The sequence below is a fragment of the Myodes glareolus genome, chromosome 3 (assembly GCF_982192425.1).
Source record: "Myodes glareolus chromosome 3, mMyoGla1.1, whole genome shotgun sequence".
In the NCBI taxonomy this organism is placed as follows: Eukaryota; Metazoa; Chordata; class Mammalia; order Rodentia; family Cricetidae; genus Myodes; species Myodes glareolus.
The window spans coordinates 95,940,249-95,963,128 of NC_142028.1; the positions used below are offsets into that span (position 1 = coordinate 95,940,249).

Sequence of the window (22,880 nt, forward strand, 5' to 3'; positions counted from 1 at the left end):
GAAGTACTCTGCATCTGATCAAGCAGATTACAATATTCTACCACTGGTAATTCTTAGGTCTTTGGATGCCAGGATTGATTCTCAAAAACAGATGAAAAAAAAAATCACCATGAACTGTGATGTCTGACGATGTGACAAATGCTGGTAAGGGCAGTGCCGCCAGTCTGTGTCACTTTAGATTCATGGTCGTTTTACCATGGGGCCTGGCTCTGTTTTAGAACAATCTTCAGAACTGGTAAAACAGCATCTTGAACATCTTTAACTGTACTTGGCTTCAGGCATTTGTCTCTCTTGCTAACACTTTCGTATTCTTTTTGCTTGTATGACACGTGCCCCTCCCAACCCGTCAGTTTGCATGCATTGGTTATCGGAAAGCAAAGAGCAGCTGTGCCCTCCTTGGATATTTCTCCTCTGCCTCCATCTCTGGCAAACACACTCTTGACATGTCCAGTTTCCTTGTTTGCCCACGAATGCCTTTTATAAACAGAAGTTGATTATGTGGCCAACTACGCAATAAAAGTGAGGTTCTGAACTTTAGGGCAACTATTTAAAACAATCTTAATGAACCTATCCACAAACCTTAAATTCTTGAAGCAAGTAGGCCTGATCACTGTTAACTCTGCCTCCTGAACGTGCATGGCATTGCTCACAGCCTCCTTTCTCGCTGCCCACTTTAACTTTCCTTATTCTTCATTTCCTAGACTCGGCATTCAGGGCTTCTGACCTGGCCCCTTAGAGTTGAAAGTCACTCTTCATCTCTAGGTTTAACTTGTTTCATCCATCTCCAAGCCTGGCTCTCAATGTTCTCAATAGCCAGACTTCTGACAGCCACCTGATCCTCCCTGGTTTCTGAAGTGCTACACCTCTCTCAGGTAGGTGTGTGTTTGCCCATCAAATTCCTCCTGGGCTCTCCAGGAGAGCTCACAATCTCTGTATTGAAAACAGTCTTAAAGTTCCTTAAGAGTTGACTCTATCCCTCAATGTAAGTTATTAATTATATTTTAAATTAACGTTTAATCTGAAACTCTAAAAATCTGCTATCGTCTCTGAACAGGTAGGACTCCTAGACTAGTCAATAAGCAGCGAAGGCAAGTTTGACCACGGGTGGTAATGTTTACCAGCGAGGTACCAGGTGGTCTGGAGCCAGCGATGGAAAAAAAGACTACAAACCAGTGTGAACGCACGTATGACACAGGCGGGGCTTTCAGCCCCACCAGGGCACAAAGAGGCAGCAGTAGCTGAACACAGGAAATACTGCTTTGAAAGTTGGCGCAGAAACAACAATGGCCAACAGATCTTTCCTCAGAGCAGCGGCGACCTGACTATAACAAGACAACTGAGAAAAACCAGCGCCTCTTGGCGCGTTTCCCTCAACTGTTCCCTCTTTTCCTTTCTCCTCACTTTGTTCCTTCCAAGCTTTGCAACGCTTTGGCTGGCCTTCACCTTCCTGCATGGACTGGCTTTCACTTACCATGCCCTTTAGAGTCAGATCGGCTAAGGGAGATCGGTTGCCATGGAAATCTGGCCAAACATGTAAATCAACAGTGAGGAAACCCACAGGCTGAGCCTTCTTAATCAGATCCAGGTGACTGTTCAAATATGCATATATACTCTGGCATCTGGAAGAGAAGTGGATTTCGATTTTAAAAGGGAATGGGGTTGAAGAGCAAATTATTCTGCAGAAAGAAACCATTTGCACGTGATGTCAAACCCAGGAAAGCAAACAGGCTCCCAAAAGTTTCGGCAAATCGGTGACTCTTATAAGAAACTACCCAGTGCACTCTGGCAAGCCACTGTCCTCACAGAGCCCTGTAGGAAGGGGAAAGGCTTGGAGTCAGGAGTCCCGCTCAGACACTGGCTTCACTCCCAGAAGGTGTGTGAGCATGAGACGGTTATTCGGAGTTCTGGAGCTGCCCTCCTCTCATCTGGAGAAACATCTCACAATCCTCGTCCAACTTACCTCATCGGGTTATTATGAAGATCAAAGACCATGTATTCAAACAAACAGCATTCTGTAAACTGTAGTATAATGTGGCACATATGCAAAGGATTTATTAAAATCTGTCTCCCTAACTATAGTAATAATTATGAACTGAGAAATAGAGATAAATATATGTTCCTGGATTCAATGAATGAGTTTCATACACAGTTAGGATCAAGATTCAGACATATAATTCCAAACCATGATCTTGAAATGCTATTGTGTAGGCCTTCCCCCTTTTTATGTTTTAGTTGATTGATGTGCAAAACGATGGAACTGGGACAATGCTGTTAGTCACTGACATTATTCAGGTCAAAAGAAGGTGGGCTTGGGATTGAAGGCAATGCTAATTTCAAGTCTTGTTATTTGTCCTGGCTAGGTAGCATGCTTTAGCTTCTCTGAACTTGTATTTCTCCATTCATAATGTAGTATAACACTGCTTACTCACAAAGACAAGCTGGAGATCTTAGGAAAATGCTGCCTTCCCAAGCTCTGACCAATGATCCCAAAGATGAATTAGGAGTCGTTCTCACTCCCGCATGTGTGGTGTCCTTGGGACTGCAGTTTAAAGGTTAAAAATATTATAGAGCTAAAACATAAGAATAAACATCTGAAATACTTCTGACGATATTTGTCCCTTGCATTTTTAAAATACCTTAGAAGAAGTGACATCGAGTTATTCTAGATTTCCAGTTTAGGTTTTGCAATACTAAGAGTGGTATACTATGAAGTTTCTGTAGGTTTCTAAAAGAATCATAAAAATAGTTCAAATTCTATCTTTCTCTTCTTCTATCAGTGAACACTTTCTGCTTTTTTTCAGTTCTGGGAGATCAAACCCAGGATCTTGAGATCTAACTAAATACATTACCAATGAGTTATAAACCCAGGCCCGGTGAAATTCTTCTAGTAAGTAAAACTTTTATATGGAACTCCCGTGCAGAAAATGTAGAAAACCAAAACAGCTTGGTGTGTGCACGCATGAGCACACAAACTGATGAATGTCTGGTTATAACACCCGCAGAGCAGAGGGAGCCCTGCTGCCCAGTGACCTCTTTGCTGCAATCCTGCTTGGCATCTGTAGTCGATGCCTTTACTTCTGGCACGAGGACACAGTATTAATGGAAAAGCCCAACCATGAATGGAGTAGCAGCTACCATCCCTGGAGCATGCATTAAGCTTCCACTGTGGTCCAGGGAGGATGTATCACCGAGACCCTTTACAGAAGTCCCAGTGGCAGAACAATTGGGAAAGGTCCACATGGAACCCTGAGCTGTGACTGATGATGAAGCCATTAGCTTTCTGTATCTCAGCTCAGATACTTTGACAAGAATGTCAAAGTCGCCTCCCTACAACCCTGTTGTAGAATATTCTATTTCAGTTTTAGGAAAAGGCCCTCTGAGGCATCCACAGAAGGGAAGGCTATAACATATACATACGATCACATCCCGACTTTCCATCTCCCAAATCTCCCTAGTCTGGCCCAACAGGAACCATATTTACAGCAAAAGCCTCAAGAATAACCTTTCTCATCAAAAGCTAAGAGTCTGCACTGGTTATAACCACTCTCCCCTTTGGAAGGACATTGCTGCTCCTAGATTATAGAAATAGATATATTTAAAGAAGTGAATGGCCATAAATCTTCTCATTCTGCCTTTCAAGGAATCTCAGAGTGGGTGTTTGGCTTCAGACATTTGGGTCAATAAGAATCTATATGCCTAATTACTATTGATTTGTCATTGTCTCATTTACTGAGGGTCTTTGCAAACAGTGAGATTCATTTAGCCTGCACATATATGGTCACTCATACACTAATGAGATCCCTGGGGGATGGGCATATGCTTGCCCTTCTGACTCCTAACCTCCTTGCAGCTGTGTGTTTATTCTTTGAATTCAGCCTGTTCCCTACATGCTTTTTCAATTATACCTTACCATGTGTGCTATCTGAGTATATCATTCAAAATGAAGTGCACTTGGAAGACATTAAAATAACTAATGCACGTCATCATTCACATAATTTTAACCTCGCTTGATGCTGGTTTTGGTTTTGACATTGTTTCATCTCGTATGTTTTATCAATTCTTCCTCAAAGCGCTGCTTGCTTCCTTCCAAGCAGAATAACTCTGATCCCAATTGGATTTTTCTCCTTCCTTCTCATGAATGCCGACTCATGTGTTCTGTCTCAGAGAGTCCCGTTAAGGATGACAAAGAAAATAGTTTCAATAACCATAAAGTCACTTCATTGGAGAGCAGGTACACGAAACCTCACTGAATCCAGGCCACTCTTTTGCAGTGGGAGTCAGTAGTCTGTACTTTGCCAGATGCTAGAAGATTCCATGCAGAGCCCGGAGCACTATGCAAGGACAGGTGATTAACAAGTAGCTCATTCTCTTTTGCTATCACAGTATTTTATTACAGCTTGTAGTCTTCATAATCTCAAATGCAGACAGTGTCTGAATCACCCTTTCCCCTCACCCCAAATCAATTCATTCTTGAGGTTCGCAGGCTGTCCATCATCTGTTCTCTTCCCCAGAACACTCTATTATTTTTTCTAATCTCTCTCTAGCTCAATCTTCTCTTCTGTTAGTACCTTAAATATGTAAGTTCTTCCAGAGGCCTGCCTTCAGTACCTTCTTTCTTGTTTACTATGATTATATTCACAAGCCAAAAATAAGAATGTATGGTATAGCCATAAATAATAATATTAATAATAATAATAAAATAACAACAAGGAATTTACGGAAAGAAGCAATCATACTGCCAGTATCCTGGTCCTCATTTCTCACGCATTTGTTCTTCCCATTCTGCTGAAACTCATTTCATCCCTTGACCCCTTCTTCATTTGTTTTCTTCCTCCAGTCCTCCCAACATTTTTTTTTCAATTTTACTAACCCCTCTGCAGCTCAGTCCTCTCTTCTGCTAGTCCCTTCAGCATCTAAGATCTTCCAGAGAACTTCCTCTGGTACCTTTTTCACTCGATTTATTCATTTACATCACTGTTTTCTTTTATGTATCACTCCAGCTATCATCTAGTGATGATTTAGACCAAATATACATCCTCATCCCCTCTCCATTATTGTCTCACGATTTCCAGGTCCAGCAGTCAACCACCATAAGCTGCTTCTAGAAGAGCCAACGACAACTCTAGTAGAAATAGCTAACATAATAAAAACCATCCTTTCTGATATACATGCTCTATTTTTCTTTTTCCTTAGTGTGTGTGTGTGTGTGTGTGTGTGTGTATGCTTGTGTGTGTGTCTGGCTTTAATTAAAGCTAAGAGTTGTCCGGTGGCTTGCAGAAGTAGAGGCAGAGCAAGCAGCATTTCAGGCTCCCCTCAGCTCTCTAACCTTTCCCTAGGATGTCATTTCTTCTTCTAAGTACCTCTGTTTAGTGGCCAAATGTCACTCCCTCCAAATCTTGCTCCCTCATGACAGGTTTTCTGCTCTGCTTCCTAGAGACCCTACAGTGCCAGAGGTGATACCTGCTACCTCCACCTAGAAGCTGAAGTGACTCCCTGCTGTCTTCCCCATTTTTCCTCACTGACAAGCTTCCCTTCTAGCACAAGAGGCTCCGACATTAGGAGTTTCCCTCACCTTTGGCTGTACTGCAGGTACACTTCCCTTTCTTTTCAGCCTGGCTCCAGTTCTACCATGCAAAACTGCCTTTTATCCTCATCAACTGTACATCAAATCTTCTTACCCATCCCACGGCCACCATCATTTCAGAATCACCTGTGCTATCATCTTCAAGCCTTGTCCGAGCCCAGGGCCCTTTTATTGTCTATGTTCCCACAGCCACCTGTGCTGAACACGACCTTTGAGCTCCCTTACTACCTTCTTCAACGCAGCCTTGTGTGAGGAAAGGGAGGATCTCAGCATCCCCGTGCACCATTGTCAGGGGACTTTGTAACTCAATCTAGACATGCCATACCAGAGAAATCGTGAATTCGAAGACACTGATTCTTGGTGAGATTATAAGCTTGAGGCACCAATGTGATCAAGAAAATTGAGTTGTACTAAATTAAATACCAGAAAAACTAGGGAAAGTACTTAAAAAGATAGACAGGTATTGAAAAAAAGAAAAAGAGTTAGCAGAAGAAAGATAGTCCTGAAGGACCTGCCACCAATGGGCTCAGTAAGAGGGACATTCCTCATAATGACGTCTGCCAAAGGCACGCGAAACAGTCTGGCATTCTACTCAGTCTCTTCAGTCAACTCCGAGTCTCCTGAGGAAACCCAGCCTTATTTTCTTAAGCTTCCCTTGATCTGGAACCCCTTACCAATGCTTCCTTCTGTCTGCAAGAGAGCAGCTAGGGTAATCTTCTTAAAAGGCAAATTTCATCATGTGTCTCCTCCGCTTAAAAAATACAAACCTTGGGGCTGGAATATGGCTCAGTGCTCACTATGTATTTTGTAGGTACATGGCTTGGGTTCAAGATGTAGAACCCCAAGATCAAAACCAAAAATAAATCAGTGAACAAAATCCAGTGTCCTTTCACTGATCTAGGATGACTGGCATGGTGGCTGGCCACTGGCAACTTCCATCTCGCATCTGACACCGTCCCTCCCACTGTGTCCAGCTACCAGGTCTTCATAGTGTTATCTGAGCCCGCCCAGCTGATGCTGCATAATACCTTGAAACTTGCTAGTCTTTCTATTTGGAGGGACCATTCTCATAGCATCGTAGCTTTTTTTTTTTTTGTCCCTTTCTTTAAGGTCCCACTCAAGAATTTCTGCTGCAGTGACAAGGACAGCATCTCCTGTTGCTCCAGTACCCTTTGCTCTACATTTCCTGAGTTACCACAATTTTTTTTCATTTAGAAATTATCAGTTTCAGACTACATGTGTGTATGTTTGTGCATTCATTATATGTAAATGCACATGTGGATATATATATATGTATAATTTTTATAAAAGCAAATTTTGTTTGTTTCACCCCTGTTTTATCACAATGTTCACAAAATAAGTTAGACTTGACAGATCTAACCTTGACTTCAGGAGAAAACCTTAATATATCATGCTAGCATCATCTATTCAAAGATCTGCTCTCACTAGGACTTCATTCTGAGACATTTTTAGTTTAGTTTCTATAAGAAAATCAAGACAAAGAGAAAAAGAGCTGGATCAGCCATCGATGGTAAGCAATCGTTGTCTATGGGGTAAAATACCTTGATATCTGGCTCCATAATAAGAAAGATGTTGGTTGCCTGCTACATGTATGAGCACATGGGATTTGTTTACTTAATTTACAAGCTCAAAAGAAATTTCTATTCAGAGACGGGACCTAAAGGGATTATGGGAGATCAAGAGGATCTGTTTATCTTACATTTGTTTATCTATACTTGTTCCCACAATTTCAAACAAGATTTGTTGAACCTAAGCTATGTGGGGAGGTAATTTGCGTTAGTGGCTTCAGAAAGCCCAAGTAACAGCACGGAGGCCTATGGATTTCCTTCCGTTGTGAAAAGTCAACTTTATGTTAACAGAGTTCTGTGTATTTCATTCAAGACCTAAAATATGAGAATGCTGTACCAAAAAGATCTGGTATGATAAGACGAAAGAAATAGGAAGGTGGAAGAGAACTAATTTTATTCAATAAATATGCATGAGAGTCATCAAAATACAGAAAGATAAGAAGTCAAGAGCATAGTTGGGATTACTTTTTGGAAGAGACAACAAAATAGTAAAAGATTACGGAGAACTAGCTGTCATGAATATTAATGTTACTGGGAGAAAAACAAAAGTCCGTGAACTTGGAAAGCAGGAAGAGTCAGAAATACTAGAAACAAGGATAGACAACATCTTGGAATGTTAGGTGTAGGCATGAAAAAGGGACAAAGGAGTGACTTGATGTCACACGTTGTGGCAAATGTGAGAAGTGAACCTGTAATAATGCATCCTGTGGAATTAGCAAAGCTTAAGTCACCAAAAAATGTTAATGTCAAAAGCTTCAGGGAGCTGAACGTGACAGAGTTCACACTATCATAGGCAAAGGAAGAGAAGAAAATGATTAAATGGAGACATGGGGTGTAGGAAACATGTTGGAGAAGTTCATCCTTAAAGAGAAAGAAGAACAGGGAGGGGGCTAGATGAGGTATGGGGCTATCAAGACTGAAGTCCGGGGCTCACGCTAGGCTGGATTCTATGAATTACTGCTTCCGGATTACTTGCTGATGCACAGGCTTTGAGCCTGCATTCTAACTACAATGTCTTGCTTTTCTATTTGCAGCAGAAACTGAAATGGGGTTCTTCTGTAGAAGAACGTTATAGAAGTTAGGTTTCATTGAAAAAATCTAATTATTCTGTAGGTTTATATTGGGCACTAAATATTTACATATTGATATCGCTAAGGTTTGATTCAATATTACAACACCTGTAAGTAAATCAAGCAAGGTTGTGGTTTTATGAGCTCATAATGGAGTCATGGAAAGACATTTGTGGCCGAATTGACAGGAGACTATCTTTAATCCCAGGCCTAGCATTCTTGCAATCCCATACACCTTTCATGAGAAAGTAACCCGGCTACTGCTTACTGGCACATGGGAAGGGCTGCCACTGAGCTTCTTTCTCTTTTTATCAGAGTGTAAGAGTGTAGTTGCCATTGTCACAGTTCGGTTTAAAACCTTTCCTTAGTATATCACCTCCCTAAAGTCAGAGTAAGTTCTCAGGGCTAATCATCCAATTTTATCCCATAATAATGCACACCACAATTGTTATTTGCATCTAGTGCATCAGAGTCCTTCAGGAATGTGATGACAGTTATGACCTCTGCTCAGAGAAAGTCATGCACCTATCATCAATGAAATCTGGTACAGAGTTCCAAAGGTTCACCAATGATTGGAATTTAGGAATTCTTGTTCTGGGTTACACTATGCCTAAGGCAATGAAAGTACCAGTTGATGAGGGTGCACGGTATAAGCCTTCCCCATAATGATGGCATTACTATGACTCCTGGGGGAAGGCTAGGTAATGCATCCTCCTTTTCTATACCCTGGAAGCACACTGCTGAGATCTAATGCAGCATGTATGCATTCGACTCCGCATGGGCTATCCTCTCTGTTAGAATGCAAGCCCCCAGCAGAGTGACAACATCTAACAAGGAAGATCAACAACACTTCCTCTCATGAGCATTGTTAGTTACTGAATTTCTACTATCACTCGCCACTCGCCACCTCTGCCAACCACTGCTCTTGCACTTCTGGTTTTCTCTATAGTCATATGATGTGTTTACATTGCTAGTTCCATTCGCTGTGAGATACAGAGGTACAAACAGATCAAGTAAACTGCTCAGGTCTACACAGCTAGTATTAAGTCTCTACTCACGCAGTTTTGGCCTCACAGTCTGTGATCTCACTTGCTATGTTAGACTTCCTTATTGCTTAATACTAGGTGATAGTATTGTGTCACACACATGCATTTTTAATCTTTTTATTTCAATTCATTTTATATTCACATAAAACATAAATATGTAAAAAGGTAGACATCTAAGATTTATCATCTGTGGTACTAATATGAATAACAATACTTCTAACTAACCTACAAACATTTGAACTTAGGGTGCATGCTTGTCTGTATATTGGTTTTTTTGGACACAAAGAGTCTTTCTCTGTAGGTCAGACTGGCTTGCAACTCATGGTAGTCCTCCTGCCTCAGCCTAAGTACTAGGATACCAACAGAGAATCACTGCACTAACACTGGCATGTGAATTTTGATGTTCCATGCACACCAATCTCCTAAGATTCTTTTCATTAGCTGTGATAATCTTGGCTCCGTTATCCACTGTGCACTTACCTATCTGCTCAATTATAGTCTATACATAAGAGTTTTCAGAACAGGTAACACATGCACATGTAAAACAAACTTAGAAATTAGAAGTTTATTCCTATCTTTAGCTATTGCACAATACTGCCAAAATATTCTTTGCCAAGAATTACTTAGGTCACTTCTTATATTTCTTTGACCCTTTTTGGTAGTATAGGTAAGCTATTCCTTTGTTATACAGAAGGCATGGTTTATATTTATATTTCATTTTGCCACTCTACTACAAGTATCTATCTATCTATCTATCTATCTATCTATCTATCTATCTATCTATCTATCATTTGTATATCTAACCAAGTATTCATCAATTATCTACCATCTATCTACATATCTACTTATCATCTATCTATCTTTATTATTATTATTTGTATATCTAATTAACTATCCATCAACTATCTACCATCTATCTACCTATCTACTTATTTATCTATATATCTATGTATCTATTTTTGTATCTATGTGCCTAATCAACCATCTATCAACTATCTATATATCATCTACATTTCTTCCTCTGAACATGTTATGGGGCTATGAGGCCTCCCATGGTTCTGCGAGAGAGATTTATACAGAAACAAATATTCAGAAATATTTTCTTTTACCATCATGCTCCCAATTCCATTTTTCCATCCCCTTCCTATACAGCCTCTATGAGCAACCAACCTTGTTGTTTTCTAATTTAATTTTCCTGCAGTTCTTTTGCACAAATGAGTACACACACATAGATTTTTCTGTTACTCCTTTGCACTTGATTTTACTTACTATATCTCAGAAGCCAATGCATACTAGCCACTATTTTTAATTTCACAGATGAAGTCGGGGGTTGAATCACTTGTGCAAGACCACACATCTGCACAGGTGTAATGCCGGGGTGCACACCCAAGAAGTCATGACTCCCAAATCCACGCACAGCCATCTCCATCAGGGTTGCTCATCCACACAATCTGTGTGTGGGAGTAGTTTCTCTGAGTTTTCTTAGATCGTTCTAAAACCAACTTAACAAATGTATTTTCAAAACCATCTGGATGATCATCTTAAGTACTGCCAAGCATTTGCATTGTTCATAAGCTCTGAAAATCATACAACTTCTGAAAATGAATGTCACTCGTACATCTACGAAGAAAGGTCACAGGGAGAACAGTTGGAGGAGTTACCTGGCCGTGGCCTTGGCTTGTAGTTCAGGAAAGGCAGCATGGCCCTGCACCATATGGTCTATCTGAAAAACATGAAAGAGATGGGTCAATTTCATAGTATCTCTATCCTTAATGTATACACACACACACACACACACACACACACACACACACACACACATGGTTTGTTCAACTAGTTGTCCATATATATATTATAAGGACATTTTTTTAAAAGTCAGTTCTATATGGATATATCCATTCTTTCAGAAATTTAGTTTTGTTTTTCTAATGCAAGGCCCTTGGATTTATTAAACAAAATTTAGGAAAAAGAGTAGTGGCAGATAGGACACCTAATGCTGAGCTAGTAGTAATAGGTAGCACCGGCCCTAGGGCAAAGGTTGAGAAGGAATGGATCCATTAAGTGGGTAAGGGCTAGACATCTCGGTTGTTGAAATGACTGTCTCTTGGTCATTCTCCCCCTTAATCCAGGCTGCCACCTCTAAGCAGCTGAGACCCTACTGTGCCTTACTAAGGCAGTCGTCGTCCCAGAAAAAGAGTGAGCGGATAATGATGAAGTCCCAGCTCAGCACAGCTGAGGTGCTCTAGACCTGCCCAATAACCCCACCCCCACCCCAAACTGAAAACTGTCACAGGGGAAAGCGGGACAACTCTGCAAGGACAGGGATGTCTGATTGTACAGATCGTATCTAGAGTACTATGTCTAGGATTTAATTCCTAATCCCCCTGGTGGCTCTAAACAAAACATGTACTATGCCTGGAAACATCAAGGCTTCTCCACACTTTTCTAGGCCTGCTCACCAATCTGTATATCTCTGAACGTTTACTTCAGTCTCCAGGAGTCTAAAACAACCATTTGGAAAGAATTATGTTCATTCAGTCTTGAACAGACTATTTTGGCCCCATGGAAATTGGCTGAGTGTTTTTCTTAAGAACTAGGGCTGTGAAGAAAAGAAGCAAATTGATTTTAGAGACACGGAGGCCAGGCTCTGGTTCTGCCTCTCACCATCTCTGGGACTTAGAATCACTAAACTGCTCTGAACCCCAATAGTCTTCTTTATCGCCAACTTTGTTTAAAACAGAATTCCTAGGAAGAAAAGTGTGTCTGCTACAAGGCCAACCGTAGCATAAAAGTCACCTAACATTCATTAGCTCATCTTACATCAACAACAACCAAGAATTATACACACGCTGCTTCATCTTCTGCTTACATAGCTCCCAGGAAGGTGCTGTTCTCTGTCACACAGATGAGAAAGCAGGGGCTCGAATACTTCAGCTAGGTAGCCAACTTATCTCCGGTCACAGGGAGTAGGTCACAGCCCCAAGTCTCAAACTATGGTTTCTAACACCTAACGTTCTCATTGATAACTGCTGTGCTGTGTGGCCTAATAAACTCCTAGGTTGAATGTAAATCAGTAACTTCGACTGAGAACAATTTTGTGGAAATTCATCAAAATAATGAAAAGCCGCTGGCCATTTCAATTAAAAAAAAATAGAAACATGCAGTTTTGAAGTATGTGCTTCCTCTTGGTTCAACTTTGGGTCACTGCAGTAAAGTAGATTCTAGAGCCTCCGGAAAAAAATTACAATTCCCATAGAGCACAGGGGTGATCTATTAGTATCTTAGTAGATATGGCAAATGTCCACATTTAATGCTAATTTTTTATGGGAAGCACATTAGGAGTTCACAACACAAACATTTAAATGACCTTCCAGAAAGACATGGAAGTTTTTATATGAATGGAGTTATTTAGTGTTTTTTGAGTACTAAATGTACTAGGAAATGGGCTTAGATTCTGAGGACACAGTGAAATGTATGCACAACACACATAAAAGCATAATAGTCCATGCACTGAGCTATCTACCAAGTCCTTGTTTTTGCTGGTTTTGTTTTGTTATAGGGTCTCATTATGCAGCCCACACTGACTTAAATCTCACCATCTTTCTGCTTTAGCTCCTCCATGGGGCTATCATGTATTACCACGCCAGTCATTTTGGCTCTTTAATTATCTAGCTTAGTGTCTTTCTTCCTCTTCTTCTTTCTTTTCCTCTTCTCCTTCTTCTCCTCCTCCTTCTCCTCTTCCTCCTTCATTCTTTCTTCCTTTTTTTTGTGGGGGGTGGGTTTGAGACAGAATTTTCTATGCAGTCCTGGCTGTCCTGGAACTCACTTTGTAGATCAGGTTGACAACAAACTCAGAGATCCTCTTGCCTCTGCCTCCTGAGTGCTGGGATTAAGGGTGTGTATCACCACAGTCTGGCCTTATCTAGTTTTCTTATCCAGAAGGGAAAAAATAAAAAAAAATTGGCTTTACTTTCACCCAAAATTCTCATGGAAATATGAATAGAGGAAACTAATGAGGAATGCATAAATCAGTTTTCTCTAGGAATAGGTTATCCAATTGTAATTGGTCAGTCTAAACACATGTATACACAAGCAACATTAATTTCCTTCAATAGAGGGTGTGTTTGTGTTTGAGAGAGAGAAAAAAAACACTAGCATACTTTACAGAAGAAGAAATCATTAATTATTGTGGGGGCAGGCATAGAAAGAGTTGGAGGGGAGGGGAGAAGGAAGAGGTGGGAATTATGTAAATCGTGCAATCGTGTAGGAAATCCTAAAAAGAAGAAGAAAAATGAAAGAAAACACGCTGCTGGAAGGAGCAGAAAATTCGACACAGTGGTTCCCTGGACGGTGTAAACGTCACTGAAAGACGATGCTAACGATGCTCGGTTTTTCACAACTTCAATTTTAGCTTCACATAGCACAATTTTCATTAGTAAGTGGATAAATGATGATTTAATTCAAAGCAGTTATTCCCTCATCAACAGAATCGGAATTTTATGTATTTTTAGTTGTTAATTAGCTCGTTTATTTGTGAGATTAACATCTGATATATGGTTATTTTGTGCTATTTATCAATTTAAGAACAGGATGCAAAGATAAATAAAAGTATTTTTTCTTATAAAGGGAGACAGTATGTCAAAACTCAAATATAGTCTAGAGTGCTAGCAGTTTTCACAACTTCTGCCAACGTGAACTGAGTATTTCGAGCATAGTGAATAAGCACAGGGGTCAGTGCAACCAAGACAGATAACATTTCTTTTCTCATTAAAATTATCTCTATAGAACAATATTAGTTAACATTGGAGGCTTGCCATCTCAGGAAAATCACTGGCCATGCTGGGCAGGGAGTCAGGTGAACAAGCTTCAGTTTCCTTCCCATGCTGCAATTCCAGCTCCTGTCTTATCCCACCTTTGTGGCAGACCGGATGCTGTGGCCTCTCCCCTTTCTCTCTGTCCCTACTGCCAGGGATGGTTTCCGATAGCCTTCCTCCCTCACCTCATTCCTTTGACACTGGCAGGTCCCAACACCTGAACATTCTCATTCTCTCTCTCTCTCTCTCTCTCTCTCTCTCTCTCTCTCTCTCTCTCTCCTTACCCGGTCCTCAATGGCCTGGGAAACATCTTAACTGTTCTTCCTGTCCTTCTTCTCTAATCCCCAGCACCACAGCAGAACACCCTTACCAGGAGGTCTTCCTTCTCTTCCCCCATTCCCGGAGGACTCCACAGACACTCATGGCATACCCAGCTTCCCTCCCTCATATGGACCCTCTCAGTCCCCCCTTCTCTTACATCCCATCCCCATTCCTTCCTGCCAGCTCCCAATACCTAGAAACATCTTCTACCTAGGAGACAAGGAGCTGCACATGTCAGGGACTCAGAAACACTCTTTTGGCAACCCATATCTGGTACACTTAAAGAGAGGGCAACTTAAAGCAAAAAAGGGAAAACCTACCCAACCTAGACATCAACAACTAGAATTCCAAAATCATCCCAAACCCAGATGCCTAGGCACCAGCATGAAAACACAGCAACAATGACGACAACATGTGTCCACTCAAGCCTAGCAACGCTAACAAGTAGGCCCTGAGAAAAACAATATAAGCTGAAGAGTAAGACAGGGTCTTCAAAACACCTATTATGATTATGTTCAAGGACCTTAAAGAGGATAGAAATATAGCCACTAATGAAATCTATGAAGACACAAACAGTGGACCAAAATGAAGAACACAGTTCAAGACATAGAAGAGTGGAAATGGAATCACAAAAGAATCCCACACTGACGTAAAACTGGAAATGAAAATGTTAAATCTAAAAAAAAAAAAAATCCTGGCATAAAACATCCAGAAAATTAGAGATTTGATGAAAAGTCTGAATCTAAAAATAATAGGAATAGAGGAAGGAGATCTCCAGGTCAAAGGCACCGAAATATTTTCAACAATAGCATTGAAGAAAATTTCTATAACCTAAAAATTAAAATGGCTACCGAGCATTCAAACCATCAGATAGACTGGACCAGAAAAGAAAGCCCCCTCAACACATAGTAATCAAAATACTAAACGTACAGAAAAAAGAAGAAATATTAAAAACTGCAAGGGAAAAAAAAGACCAAGTAACATATAAAGGCAGACCTATTACGATAACACCTGACTTTTCAATGGAGACTCTAAAAGCCAGAAGGCCTGGACACATGTCCAAAAAGCTGTGAGACCATAATGTCAGCCAAGACTACTATATATTTAGCAAAAACTTCAGTAACAATAGATGGAGAAAATAAGATATCCCACGATTTAAAAAAAAACAGATTTAAGCTACCAATACAGCTCTAAAGAAGGTGCTAGAAGGAAATCTTCAACTTGAAGAGGTAGAAAGAGATAAACCACACCCAAGAAAATACAAGGAATAAATAATCCCAGACCAGCAAATCAAAAGGAAGGGAAAAGACACACCACCACAACAAAATAACAGGAGACAACAAACACTATTTGTTGCTAATTTTCAACATCAGTGGTCTCGATTTCCCAATGAAAACACACAGACTAATGGAGTGGATGCAAAACCAGGATCCAGCCTTCTACTGCATACAAGAAACACACCTTAATATCAAGAATGGGTATCACCTCAGGGTAAAAGGAGGGGGAAAAAGACAGTTTTAAAAAATAGACCTAAGAAGCAAGCTGGTATAGCCATTTTAATATCTGACAAAAAAGACTTCCAACCGAAACTAATCAGAAGAGATAGAGAAGGACTCTATATGATCATCAATGGAAAAACCCACTGAGAGGACACTGGAATTCTGAACTCCTTATACACCAGACACAAGGGCACCCAAGTCCGTAGAAGAAAAACTACTACAGGTAAAATCATATGCCACCCCTTACACAGTGATGGTGAATTTAACACCCCCATCTCCACAAGAGATGATGGGTCAGGTCATCCAGACAAAAACCAAACAGAAAAACGCTGAACTAAATGATGTCATAAACCAAATGGACCTAACGTGTATTTACAGAACATTTCACCCAAACAACAAAAAAATATACCTTCTTCTCAGTAGCTCATGGAACTTTCTCCAAAGCTGACCGCATATTCAAACAGAAAGCAAGTTCAAACAGAGACAAGAAAATTGATATAATACCCTGTATCCTATCTGACCACCACAAATTAAAGCTGGCTATCAACAACAACAGAAGGCTTACAAACTTAGGGAAATGGAGCAACTCTCTACTGAACAGTAAATGTGTGAGGACAGAAACTAAGAAAGAAATAAAAAACTTTCTAGAATTGGATGAAAATGAAAACATAATGTACCCAAATCTATGGGACATGATAAAGTTTCTAAGAGGCAAAGTTCTACATGACAACACAAAAAATTGGAGCCATCTCATATTAGTAACGTAATGGCACATCTGAAGGCTCTAGAACAAAGAGAAGAAATAATTGCCCCAAGGAGTAGATGGCATGAAACAATTAAACTTTAGGCTAAAATCAATTAAATAGAAATAACAGTAAAAATATAAAGAATTAATGAAACACAGAGCTGGTTCCTTGAGAAAATCAATACGATCGACAAATCCTTAGTCAAATCAACTAAAAGACAGATGTAGAAGGCCCAAATTAGAAAGGAGAGAGAGAGAGAGAGAGAGAGAGAGAGAGAGAGAGAGAGAAAATAGGGAGGGCAAAACAACAAACACTGAGGAAATGGAGAATTTTTTGATACAAACCACCTACCGAAGTTAAATCAAGAACAGATTTAAATCTGATTTAAATCAACGCAATTTAAACAGACCTCTAACACCTAGTGAAATAGAAACAGTCATTAAAGGTCTCCTAACTGAGAAAGCCTGGTGCAGGGGTGTATGGGGAGGACCCCATCTTAGACTCCTAGCAATAGTGGCTAAGTGGCCTGAGCTAGCAGTCTCCTGTGACCAGATAGGTGCCAAGCCCAATTGTCACCAGAGAGGGTTCATCCAGTAACTCACAGAGGAAGATACAAAAACCAATAGCCAAACTTTAGGTGGAATTAGTTCTGGAATGCTGTCGAGGAAGAGAAAGGAGTGTAGATGCCAGAGGGGTAAAAGACCCCTCACACAAACCACTAACGGGTTCGTCGGGGCTGCTAAGACCGCACCAACAACTAAGGAGCCTGCATAAGACTGACCTAGACACTCTGCATATATGTTCCAGCAGTGTAACTTGGTCCTCTTATGGGACTCCTAATGGGGGAACGGGGCTGTTTCCGACTCTTTTACTGGCTTTTGGGACCCTACTTCTCAAACTGGGTCGCCTTGCTCAGCCTTAACACATGGGGAGGAGCTTGGTCTTACTGTAACAAGATATGCCATGTTTTACTGATATTCATAGGAAACTTGCCCTTTCCAGGATGGAGATGGAAGAGGAGGGGATTGGGGGATGGGAGTGGGGGGGAGGACGGGGGAGAGGCTGCGACCTGGATGTAAAATAAATAGATTAACAACAACAACAATATAAGACAAAATAATTAAATAAAATAAATAAAAGCCTAGAGCCTATACTCCCCAAAATAGAAACAGAAGGAACATCGCCCAATTCTTTTCCTGAGGTGACAGTTACTCTGATACCTAATTCACATAAAGACCCAACAAAGAAAGAGAATTTTTGATCAGTTTCATTTATGAATATAGATGCAAAAATTCTCAAGAAAATACTGAATCCAAGAACACATCAAAAAGACCACCTGCCATAATCAAGCAGGGTTCATCTCAGAGATGTAGGGAGAGCTCAACATATGCAAATTGATAAATCTAAACCACCACACACAGACAGAAAGAATAATGTCCTTGGTACCAGAAGGTACTCAGAATTCTACCAAAGGAGAAAGGTGAACACCAACCCAGCTACGAGCCTCTCCATCTACAATGGTGACCTGCCTGCAAGTGCACCAGTGCGATAGTGACACAAAGCTCATGGGAGTGACCAAGCAATATTTGATCAGACTTAAGGCCTGCTCCATGAGATGGAGCCCATCCCAGATACTACTAGGATGATGAAGAACCTGAAACTAGATAGGCCATGAAGCTGGGGAAAACCTAATACTACTAAAGAAACAGCAATAAATGGCTTGTAATGACATTCTGCTATACTCATAGGGCAGTGTCTGGCTCAGTCATCAGCAGAGAAGCTTCCCCTTAGAGAAGAACACGGAGACCTACAGCTGGACCACGTGCTGAGAGTGACAGAATTTGGAACATTCAGCACTAAATGGGATATTTTCATCAAATCCCTCCCTCAGGGGTCAGGGAACCCTCTGGAAGAGGATGTGGAAAGACTGCAAGAGCCAGAAGAGATGGAGGACACCAAGGAAACCAGGCATTCTAAACAAGGTAGAAGTAACGCACATAAGGACTTCCAGAGACTATGGGAGCATACATAGGGCCTGCACAGGTCCCAGTGCTGAGAGGGGACATGGACACAAGCCCCCACCTTTAATTTTGAAATTATCTCCAATTGATAAATATTTGCAAATAAATTTTTTTTTCCAGTGGAGTCTCACAAGTGGAGGATCTTGGAGAACTTAGAGGAGGGAAAACCATAATCAGAATATATTATATGAAAAAATATTTTCAATAAAAACCTTAAAAAAGAAAGATACAGGGTTGTAATGCATGCCTTTAATCCCAGCACTCGGGAGGCAGAGACAGGCAGATTTTTGTGAGTTCAAGGAAGCCTGGTCTAACAAGTGCTACTTACAGGACAACCAGGGCTTTTACACAGAGAAACCTTGTCTCACAAAACCAAAAGAGACAGAGAGAGAGAGAGAGAGAGAGAGAGAGAGAGAGAGAGAGAGAGAGAGAGTCAATAAGTAATTATAATAGGTGTGCTGAGAGACAATAATTAGTGCTCCTAAAGAAACATGGAAGTTCCTGAAGGAAAAGTGGTGATTTTAGAATGGGGGACCAGGGAAGAGCTTGTTGAAGATGACACTCAAACTTACACATCCATAGTAGAGGCGAAAACTACAGAAGGAAAGCACTGCATACGCACAGAGCGTGACAGGCTGCAGAGAGGGGGCATGAAGAAGCAAAGGTGAGAGCTGTGCAATCTGAAGAGAGGGAGACAAGAGACAAAACAAGCAGACAGGCCTTCAGCTCCTACTCCAGAGCAATGGGAGCTCGCAGGAGAGTTTCAATCATGGAAATAAAGAAATCTCATCGACTTTTAAAAATGAACATTTAGGGGTTCCATTTCTGAAAATGGCTGATGCAATTCTCCAACAGACAGCTATTATGCATACTAATCAGAGTACAGGAAAACATTTACCTCTTTACATGTTGAAAAAAAGAATCAGTTTACCATAATTTCTATATTGAGAAGAAATAATCTGAGAGTAAAGTAAATACATGAAAATTAAAGAGACAATGATTTTTGTCAGTTGACCTGCACTATACGTTAAGCCAAGCCAAAAGTAGTCATTCGGTTTAAAACGAAGTTACCAGCCAGACAATTAAACTCTGCAAAAGAAATGAAAATTATCATTATGTAGGTAATACAAAAAACAAGTTTGTAGTCCTTAAGATATGCCTGACTATAATGGAATGGACTTGTTCCTACCCAAAATCCCAATACTGAAGCTTGAATGTTTAATGTGTTTGGAATCATGATTACAACAAACATTCTAAACCTTTCTGGGGGTAATCAGGGTTAAACACAGTTTTAACATCAGAGTTTTAACAACACAACTGTTGTTCATATAAGAAGAGGCAGAGATACCAGATGTCCAGACATAAATGTGGAGGAGTGTCTTAACCAAAACCAGTATTTCATAACTTGGATCATAGACTTCTAGCCTGGAGAACAGGAAGAAAAGCGATGTATATAATTTCTGCACCCACAATGTGGTAATTTGTTATGTCAATCTGAGCTGAATAATATGCCATTTAAACCACACAAGGTAATGACTACCTCACTGTGGGTTTTTTGTGATAGGTAGATACCATGCACAGGACAATGCAGGCATAAGAGGCCGGGAGGGTGGTCAACAGAGCTCCAGCAATGACGGCTTCTTATGCTTTATGTAAAGTAACATGAAGTGTGCACAAAACAGAAAGGTTTAGGATGTTTGTTATAATCACTAAAGCAACCCTTAAAAATAATGCGAAAAATGTGCCTACAAAACCATAAATCAGTACAACTTAAAAGAGAACTGTAAAAATTCAACAAATAGAGACTGAATCCAAGATAGCAGGAAAAAGAGACAACAAGACAAAACACCAAAAGTGACACTGAAAACACAGTAAAATGGATAAGCTAAATCTATTCAGACCAGCCTTTTCAATAACATAAAGAATCTAAACACTCTAGGGAAAACCCAGGAATTATGACACTGGACAGACAAGGAAACCGTACCTCTGTGTAGTAGACAAAGCATGCATGTTCCAGAGGCGAGAGCAGAGGCAAAGGGGGATTGGTGGCAGCTCTGAGAACAGGGAAGATAAAAACCTGTGACTGCTGATAGACTGGGAGGTAGAACCCTTGCAACTAACTGATAGGTTGGACAGAGCGAGAGGGGGAAAATTAGCAGTCATGAATTATTCCTAATTTTTTGGTCTTAAGAATTATAAATGATGGCTCCTTAGCGATCCAAAGCAAAACTGAGTTTCCCATCTGGGAGGGCAGCAGCTACTGCAGTCAGACAGGCAGCGAGCACGTCTTGACCTTTTCTGCCCACCTCCCTGACACCTCACCCATCTTCTCCAATGACAGCAGTGCTGTTCTAAAACCTTGACCTGTCTTTGGGGGTCTACTTCACATCTAATCCATCAAGCAGTTCTGCTAGGTTTACTGTACGAACGTACCCCAGATTTGGTGAGAGCTCACCGCCAACATGATCCATCCTCTTAGCTGACCTGCAGTATCTCTGGCCAGGGTGTCCATCCTCCCACCCCATTACCAATGCACAACAAAGCAAGTCGACTCTTAGAAGCCGCAGCCGCTGCATCTCACGGCCTGCTTCGACTCCCGTGGCTCTCTATTTTACTTTGGATAAGAGTGAAAATCCTTAGAGCGTTGAAGATATGACTTCACTTTCTAACTCTTCTCCATTGCTGTTCCTATAGTATCCCGAGCAAGCAATTCTCTTAGGCTCCATGTACTGATGGTTCCCTTGGCCTGATACATTCTTCCCCAGTCTCCAAATAGCTAACTGCCTTTCCTTTCACATTCATTGTTCAAATACCACTTGACCACCTTATTTAAAATTGTAAACCCTGAGCTGGTGAAATAGCTCAGCACGTAAAGACACTTGCTGACAAGCTTGACAACCTGAATTAAATCCTTGAAACCCACATGGGGTAAGGCGTAAACCTCCAAAATTTCCCCTTTGATTTCAACATGTGTACTCTGGTATGCGTGCCCCATCCGCATGTGCATGCGTACACCCCATCACACACATGCTTAGGCATGCGAGTACACGCGTGCATACACACACACACACACACACACAGAGGAACATAAAACAAAATAAAATTGCGAACTGCTCACCTAAATTCACAGCCACAACTTGTACTAATTTAGAAATCATATAATAGAAAATGAAATGTATTTATCAGTTTGCATTATCTATCTCCTTCTTTTAGAACAGACACTTGAGAGTGGTACAGATTAGGCTGTTTGGTTCATTATTTTCCCATTCATAGTAGTATTATAGAATATGTAGTAGCATGCAATAAACTCATTCTGATGAGTTTAGACTTAATTCAGGGGCAAAAGTTTGACTTGTGCTGTAAAAACTACCTTAGCTGTGGTGTAAAAAGGGGATTAGAGAGGAAAGATGCGTGTTGAGGAGCCAATTAGGTTGCTCTGCAGAAGGAAGGCAGGGGAAGCCACTGTCGGTCTGTATCTGTATGAAATCATCCACTACACCATGTGGGATGTAGCAATGTGCTGGGTACATATCTCCATATACCACAGATTCAGTCAACACCGGTACATGCACGCATACCTCACAGTCCTGCAAAATCTGCCAACCGAATTTGCTTCAAGATACTTAAATAGGATGCCACCACAACTAAGAGTAAGTGTTTCTCAAAGGAGTCTACAAAGGAAGGAAATACTCAGACACATAGCTTCTCAAAAGTGAGGGGCAGCCGTGGTAAGACATGGCAGCAAGCTGGTTCTCATTTGTGACTTTCCACTTAAATATAACTGCAGGTCATTTGATCAAGCTGCATTGCCCTTCTTAATTAGTAAAAGAGAAATATCATGGACTTTATACACATATTGTGAAGGCCAGGGGAAATGCTGAATCTTCTTTCTTTCTGTCTGTCTTTCTTTCTTTATTACTTTCTTTGTTGTTGTTGTTTTATTTTTGTTTGATTTTTGGGATGGGGTTTCTCTGTGCAACAGCCCTAGCTGTCCTGGAATTAGCTCTGCAGACCAGGCTGGCCTCAAACTCACAGGGATCCACCTGCCTCTACCTCCTGAGTGCTGGGATTAAAGGCGTGTGCCACCACTGCCTGGCCTGAAATGTCAAATCTTAATGGACCTAAACACACTTGCCATACAACAGGTTCTTAGGAAATGTGTGACCCTATCTTTCCAGGACCACTACAGG

The 22,880-nt window shown here is 40.9% G+C and overlaps 1 protein-coding gene across 5 annotated transcripts in view; it reads right to left on the minus strand.

Annotated features, from left to right (window-relative positions):
• Positions 1-22,880, minus strand: part of Fggy (FGGY carbohydrate kinase domain containing) — a 384,056-nt gene that overhangs the window by 107,596 nt on the left and 253,580 nt on the right. For all 5 annotated transcript variants that reach the window (XM_048453091.3, XM_087904859.1, XM_087904858.1 and 2 more), the window contains exons 10-11: positions 10,951-11,012; positions 1,472-1,619 (exon numbers count right to left, since the gene is read on the minus strand). In XM_048453091.3, coding sequence (XP_048309048.2) covers positions 1,472-1,619; positions 10,951-11,012 — 210 coding nt within the window. The remainder of the gene's footprint in view (positions 1-1,471; positions 1,620-10,950; positions 11,013-22,880) is intronic.